Genomic DNA, 8,056 nt, shown 5'->3' on the forward strand with positions numbered 1-8,056 from the left:
CGCCACTCTGAACAATGACCCTGCATACTTAGCACAGTTACTCTTCTTTACTCAGAGTGCCAGCCTAGGAAAGTCGGTTTTGGCAGCCAGGTAAGAGAGACACAGCTCATTCTATGGGGAAGGTTGCCTGCAGTCAGTTACAGCTGCAGCAGCATGGAAAAAAGCTTTCAGATTTGTCAAGGAAAAACATTTTGAGTCTGCACAACATTGCTCTTCATTTAAACCAGTCTATGTTCTCATCATACCTGGATCCTTCTTCACAGAAGCTCTGAAAGGCCTGGAGTCCCCCTCAGCAGAGCTCTAGAGCGGACACATAGCAAGCACGGCAGCAGGGACACAGCATGAGTCTGCCTAAAGCTAGTCATGAGGAAAACCCTGAGGACAAGGGTGTAGTTAAGTCCTTCCTTCAGACTTCTCCATGCAAACCTTCCCTTGGGGCCCCAGCCTGCAGGGCACTGTCCCATCAGTAAATTACCTGCTCTCTCCTTCAGCCTGAGTAGAGGAAAATGACATCCAGAGGCAAACCCCATATCAATAAATGAGGAAAGAGGAGGGGAAGGAGAATGGCTCAGAAAGCTCCCCTGACTTGAGTATTACCCTTGTTTCAGCTTCTGCCAGCAAGAGGACAGAGGAAGTTTACTGACCATTCAGATGTAATCTACTTAATACTATGCAACATAGAATCATAGAGTCATTAAGGTTGGCAAAGACCTCAAGGATCATCAAGTCCAACCGTCAACCCAACACCAACATGCTGGTACATGTATTTAAAAAAAAAATAAAATCAATGCTATACACTATGAAAATGCATCCATTAAACAGAAAAAGAATCCAATAATCTGGAGATATGAACAGCTACTGGAAAACCATAACCATAGTGGGAAGTTGCCGCTGTACCAAACTCCATTCAGTATTTTCACCAATGATCTGGCAGAAGACAAAACCAGTACTGCTAAAGATAGTGGACTGGTAAATAATACAACAGACAAGGCAGACAGAGTAATAATCTGAGCTGTCAGTGTGCGCAGCCAATTCAAATAGGAATGCAGTCATTCAATTAAATGCAGTCAGACACCTTCACCCACACCACGCAGGTCACATCTGGCTATGGACGAGGATTTAGAAGTCAGAATATACAGGCACTTAACACTCGTTTCTAGTGTCACACTATGACCAAAGGGATTGCACTTTTAATCTACAAACTGGACTTAATTGATTTACCTCTCATGTGGCAATGATGTTTATTCTCTGGTTTGCAGATTCCTTGGGGTGCTTGAGAAAGCGAATGAAGAAGGGCAAGCTTCTAAGAGATTTGTAAAAATTATTTAAGAAAAGCCAGAAGTTAAGTGTTAGCTTAAATTTGCTTTGCAGGTGTCTGCACCTTCACAAAAAAAAAAAAAAAAAAAAGGGTTTGCAGATAAAAACAATACAGAAAACTCCTAGTATATGCCACTGGAATGCTCAATAGCGAGACTCCATACATGGCTGAGGTGTCTGGATCTTACGAAGCAATACAGAAGCACTGGAAAGGCGCAGAAAGCCACAGAATCTACTCCAAGAGAGAAAGTATCTTAAAGGGCTCATCTGGCTTAATTTCTTAAAAATGATGGGAGAGGTAAGGCAATTTCAACACACAAATCCCCTCACAGGGAGGGACTATCAGTTATGAGAGGCCTCTTTAATCTAGGACAGAACAACCTAACAAACCAGTTGTTGGAACCTAAAGGCAAACTGAAAGCAAGGCACCCTTCCCTCCCACACGCTCCTGTCTAGTTTGTTTTAATTAAAAAGTGCCAGAAGTAGTGTGTCTTCTATCATTTGATCAAGTCTGGCTGCTCTTTCTCCCTGTTATGCCTAAATCAAACACATATTATTAGCACATACAAATCCGGAGACTCTGTCAGACACAAATGCCTAGAATATACAGGAAGTCAAACTAAACTATGGATATGAAAATCCAGGCTTCAGCAGGTCAGTAAGTTCACAATAAGGTTCAGAGAACAGATGGGAATGGGAGAGAAACACAGGGATTTAACAGTTTCAGCTACCCTCGGTATTAATGGCAAATGAGTTCTTACAAAAACCCAAACCTAAAAATGACAGGTAGTATGTTTTTTGCTTGTCTTCAAGATTTCAACTTCTCTTTTTTTCAAAACCGAGATTTAAGTTGTAACAAAAGCTAAAACACTCTCTGATTGCTTGCATTTTCAAGTTGTCTGCATTACATGTTTTTTTTAATTCACTTCTTCCACAATGACAGAAAACTATATAGACTGTTCAATGTAAAGATGAAACTCAAGGCTACAGAAACAACATGGTGGAAAAGACTTTGGAAAACATACAAAGTTGAGGTGAGACAGTCCAGCTGCAGAGGGAAAGTGATATGAGCCACTGCTCACAGGAGATTTTGGGGTTAAGGTATATTTTCTACAAGGATTTTGTCAACACATGGGACAAGAGGTGGCTGGGTATTGGAAAAGGGATTGTTCGGTACTGCTCAGGCACTGGTTTGAAGGTGGAGTAAATTCTGAGTAAAAAACTACTATTCGGACTTCTGGAAAAGCCACCAAGTTAATGCCGTGAAAAGAAATCCACAGGCACACTATGCACCAGAAGGGCTTTTTCTTGCTCAGTATGCCACATCACTTATCTGGGCATTGGATATAACCCTCCCCTTGTCATAAACTGCCTGCAACACAGATGGCAATCAAGTCTGAAGAGTATCAAAATCCCAAAGCTGAAAGGTAAAAAAACCCCAAACAAACAAACAAACAAAACCCCACAAAACCACACAACCAAAAAAACCCCAAAGGATTTGCTTTCTCTGCTTACTTCAATGGGAAATAAGTAAAACTAACCACTCCCTTCCACAAATCCTCATCCTCCTAGCCTGTTGCACATCCTCCTTCTCACAGAAACGCAACTTGGGCAAGAGGTTTGTTCCAGACAGACCTTCTTCTTACTGTCTGCATCTTAGTTCTGATGGCTGTGATACAACGGCATCAGCTTCTAATCATCCATCTTAACAGACATGTGTGGTCCGCACGGCCAAGTGTTCAGAGCAGGTCACAGCCAAGCAAAGCAGTTCACGCTGCATCTGCAAAGATCTGTCGGAACAGCTTCCTTCGGCTCTCAGGCATACCTGGTGACCGCGTGCATCGGCCCAGGCCATCCAACACCAGTGTGTTCACCGGATCTCAAGTCTGTTCCCAAAGTCCCCTAAGAACACTGAGCAGTAGTCCTCCTGTTCCCTCTTCCCCTTACACTAGAGCAGTTCATAGGCCAGAGCAAGATTTCACATGGTCTAAGTGCTCTGCAACTCCGTGGTGACTCAGGAATGTCACGTGTAACAGCACACCATTTCTATCTCTAGCAAACAGCAGGAAAACTGAGAAATACACAAAATTGCAAATACATCAGCAATGTCCTGCTAGAATAATAAAGAACAGAGATAAGTAAAGCACCGAGACACCAGTTTTTCTTTGTTTGAATACATATATTGCATGTGTTTTGTTTTGGGTTTTTTTTGGCATCATACAGACCAGACCATGCATTTTGCATTTTTTTTTTTTTTTACAAAAACAACAAAACACATTGACTTCTTAGAGACAAGAGAAACAGGTCTTACCCCACAGAGCTCATGTCACCTGGGGTCTTTAAAACCATTAAAATCACAGTGAGGAGATGAGACCCTGCAGGTAAATTCGGCAACTTGCTTTCCAGAGCAAGGGTCTCTCCCTTTGGTTTTACTCGCTATGCCTTACCCTGGCTTACACCTGCCAGTCTATCTCCCAAACATCCCATCAGCCTTCACAAACAAGCAATAGCCAGGATGATCCTAGCCTGCTCTTGGCTTTTCTCTCTCAATCATCCCAAGATTTTCTGACTGCAGAAAGCAAGTTAGCTGCTATAGAAAATGTCATCTAAAGTATTCCCCACGCAAAAAATAACCCCCAAAACAGACCTTTAACCCGAGAGATGCAGAGTTCAGCCCACCTGATGGCTGGAGGGGATTATTGCTTCATTACTAATTTAAAGACCCTCCTGCAGCTGCAGCATGCCCAAATCTCTTGCCCCTGCTTATTCCTGTGATTCAATTGCCTGCCTGTCTCTCTCCTGCATGCTAGCATTGTGCAGAAAGCTTTCTCTTACAACTCTGACCCAAGAATGAGCAATCATTCTGACAATCAAAGTCTTCTTCTAGCAGCAGGCTATCTCCTATCTTTCCAGAACTGGTAGAATACCTCACCAACACTGCATATTACTGTTAAATCAGCAACTACACAGATGATTTTACCTGTGAAGCCACAGCTTAAGATTTTATACAGTTTTCTTAAGGCATTTATTTAGCAACAACCAACAAAAATTCAGTGGAAAAAATAATATACCCTCCATATTGCTTCTCTTTATTCATGGTTCAGACAACGATCATTAGTTTCAAGAAAAATTCAGTGGAAACAAGGCAAAGCCTCTAGTAAATGTTTTTGATTTAAAACCACCCCAACCCCCACTCCCTTTATCCAAAAAGTCACATCTTAAAACATGGAATAGATGAGTGTGTTTGAAAGTCCGTGGTGCAAAATAGAGGGGGATGGCAAAACCTCCTCAGATTAGTCAAAAAACCAGCTCTCCCACCCTGTACATGAACACAGCCATCTCCCTTCCCCTTTTCCTCTTTGCTTCCATCCACCCTGCAACAAAATCAATGTAGAAAGAACATCAGCAGCAGCTTTATGATAGGCAATGATCCTTTTTGACATCAGTCTGTGATAAGATCGTTGATTCGCTATCTTTAAAGTACATCAGAGCTGTGTAAAATATGCAGTGACATCCAAAATGTGAACTCTTCACATCCGCTGTCGATACCTCAGCAAGATCCAGCCTGCTACCACAGCAAGCGCCAGGCCTGGCACAAGAACGGCTGCTAGAGGAAGCCCACCTGATTGTCCATCGTCTCGATGACCCACAGGGCCATTTTGTGGCTGCAACTACAAGGAAAAAAAAGTATTTGTGTCAGAGCCCATCACAGGAGAGCCCCCAGTTCTGTGCCAGCACCAGATGGTTCTGTAAGGACGTGCAAGGTGGTTTCCCCAGGTACCTGCACACTCCACACACAGGAGGGTTAGAATGGCCTTGGATGGGCTGAGCTTTACTGCAGGGCACCCAGTCACTACTGGGCACCCTCATGTTTCTCTGCCACTTTGGAAACCAGGACTGTAAGAGCTGGAGCAGGGTACGTTTCATACAGCAGAAGCAATGACACACACACACCCAGTCATCCCTTGATGCGCTTCCCACCACACCACTTCCTGGTGTCTTTACCAGGAAAGGGGCATCACTACTTCTCTCTGTTTTTCTTACTTGTCCTGTACACCGGGTCAGATAAATGTATGCCTTTTATTAAGGGAGTAGAAAAGGGGCCTCAACCCCCCTCTCCCCAACAGCATGCTTCAAGCCGATCAGTATTTGCTTTGTCAAATTCACTGCTAGCCAGGGATGTTCAAATTACAACGCTGGATTAAGGATTCCTCTCTTTCTATATCCAAAATGGTGCCAGTATATTTACACTATAGCAGCCCACATTCATTCCTTTGTGGTGGGCTGCACACACATCTCAACGCTAACATGAGTGATGACCTCTGAAACCACAGGGGGGATTTTTCTCCTACTGGAGAGGTTTTGGCCTCTGAAACAGAACTGGAGAATTTGAGATTCTGTCTTCACAGACAAACCTTTGCCTCCAAGAAAGGAGATATACGAGAAAACACACGATACTCCAGCAAAACAAACACCTGGGGACTTCTCTGACCTCACCTCTCCACTGATACCGATACAAACAAGTAATGCATAGATGATTACCACTGTGGTCCACTAGAGAAGGCCATAGTTCAAACAAAATCTTTATAAGCATAATTCACACTGAGCACCTGAACATGGTCTTTTTCTGCTTCAAGAAACAGAGAGCTATCAATCACAGAAACCAGTCTAAACTGAGACAGAAGTAACCCTAAGAAACAGGTAAAACATACCCTCCGCTGAATTTTCAGAGACACATTATAGCCTGCATTCCTGAACAGTTCCACAGCATCCTTGTGCCGCAAATCCTTCAAGTCTCTGCCATTGATCTAGCAAAAAAGGAAAAGGAGAACCAGTTGTTGAAGGGCAAAAATCAAATATTTAATGATGCAGGCTAACATAGGAAGGATAAGAGATAAAAATCTTCCGCTTTCACAAAATTCTGCATTTGGTGCATGATACTATAATCAGCAAGATCCATATTCATCCATTCATATTATAGACGTATTTTTGTATGTTGAGAGATGAGAAACTCCAAGCCAAAACACAGAGGTACTGCAAAAAACTACCTAGAAGCAAAGTCAGAATATAAGATGACAGTTGTGCCAATAGCAGCTTCTTACGCTGTTAATTTACTGGAAACAAAACAAAGATGTAATTCTTGACAGCTAATGAAAACAGAAGAGCAACTACAGCAAAATTATTATTATGAGTCTCTTTCCCACATTGTTCCCTTTACTGGTCTGTCTTTGAAACCTTTCTTTTTGAAAGAGCATTGTAAACACACATTTAAAAGCATATTGATGCAACAAAACAAAACAAGACATGTATATATTGGCATCCACTTAAAAGTGTTAGGATTTTTACTGATTTAAAATAATATCTCATGGCAGAAGTTTTTATAACCTACTTGATTTCATTCACTGATGACATTCAACCTAATTTTTCTTTTTAATCCCCATTACCCCTGATTGTATCCCCTGCACATCCAGTGCCTCCCTTCTCTTGATATCTAGATTCCCCAAACACAAGTACGTAAATATTAAACTCTCAAGAAAATACAGGATAATATTGTCTGTTTAACTTAACATCATTTTCTGGATCAATAATAGGCTCCAACTAGTGCAAGGCACTCTATAGAGGCTAAAAAGACTATATGCGGAACATAATAAGCACATATAAAATAAAATTAAGGAGTACGAAAAGATCATGTATCACACTAGGAGAGACTACTTCACTCATCGCTTTGTAAAGTATATTGTCTTGTATGATTGCCAACTGTCTGAAGAACCAGAGAGACTGAACATCAGTCAATTTAAAACATTTTTTCTAAAAGGAGAAGCAGCCTGTACTATTCCTGATGAGCTGCAATGAACAGTTTTATGGCCTAGAAGTTTTATAGCCTAAAAATCCCCCTGAGGACAAGGATCAGTAATCACCGACTACCAGTCAAAAAATGGAAACTTAAGAGGTGGCAGACTGATTTCTTCATTTACACGTGTGTAAATGACAATGCACTGTGGGCAAGAGAGAAGGTCTGATGGATTCTTAAACCTTGGGGAGCAAGTCACAGAGGAAATACAAACACAGTACTAAGGAGTGCTTCTGAGACAAGTCAGGAAGGCAGAAGACATGGGCCCATGTGTAGAGGCACTCATCTTCCTGGTGCTCCAAGCTGTCCCCAGACCCCCAAGAGACAGCTCCTCCACAGTTTGCTCAGCATCGTCTAACTGCATTCATTACATCCTTCCTCTCTGTGCACTGTGATGGCAAACCTGCATTTCATACCACATCACTGATCACTTTGAGAACACACGGGGCGACAGAAGAAAGGGCTTACCGCTAAAATTTTATCTCCTTCTTGTAACCGGCCATCAAGGTAAGCTGCCCCATCCTTTTTGATCCGGCTGACATAGATGCTGCTGTCATTGGAAATGTACTGCTGATCTGTGCCACCAACAATGTTGAAGCCCAGCCCTAAGGTGAGGCAAAGAGAAAGCTGATGAGAAAAAGCTCAAAGCTTCAGCCGTTATTGCTGCTGTTGGAGCCTGGACTCTCCCACATTGTCCTGTTTTCTTCACAATACTCAAACTCACAACATACGTATCTGTATCACCCTTTCCAACCATCACTGTTTAGAAAAGTTATTCTCATGACATTTGTCTTGAAAGCAGAGGAGAGACCCTGAATGTCTGAGGGCCCAGATGCTTTGCTCCATAAAGAATCCATGAGCTGTTTTCAGGTGGGTGTTGGGGAATAC

At 42.4% G+C, this 8,056-nt stretch overlaps 1 protein-coding gene across 1 annotated transcript; it reads right to left on the minus strand.

Annotated features, from left to right (window-relative positions):
* Positions 1–4,333: 4,333 nt before the first annotated feature.
* Positions 4,334–7,773, minus strand: SYNJ2BP (synaptojanin 2 binding protein; the record flags this gene model as incomplete). Its single annotated transcript, XM_010084128.1, has 3 exons — positions 4,334–4,988; positions 6,030–6,125; positions 7,637–7,773. Coding segments are annotated over 3 exons (374 nt in total), but the record flags the coding sequence as incomplete, so codon positions are not given.
* Positions 7,774–8,056: the final 283 nt, after the last annotated feature.

The sequence above is a fragment of the Pterocles gutturalis genome, unplaced genomic scaffold (genome assembly GCF_000699245.1).
Source record: "Pterocles gutturalis isolate BGI_N339 unplaced genomic scaffold, ASM69924v1 scaffold34136, whole genome shotgun sequence".
Taxonomy (NCBI): domain Eukaryota; kingdom Metazoa; phylum Chordata; class Aves; order Pterocliformes; family Pteroclidae; genus Pterocles; species Pterocles gutturalis.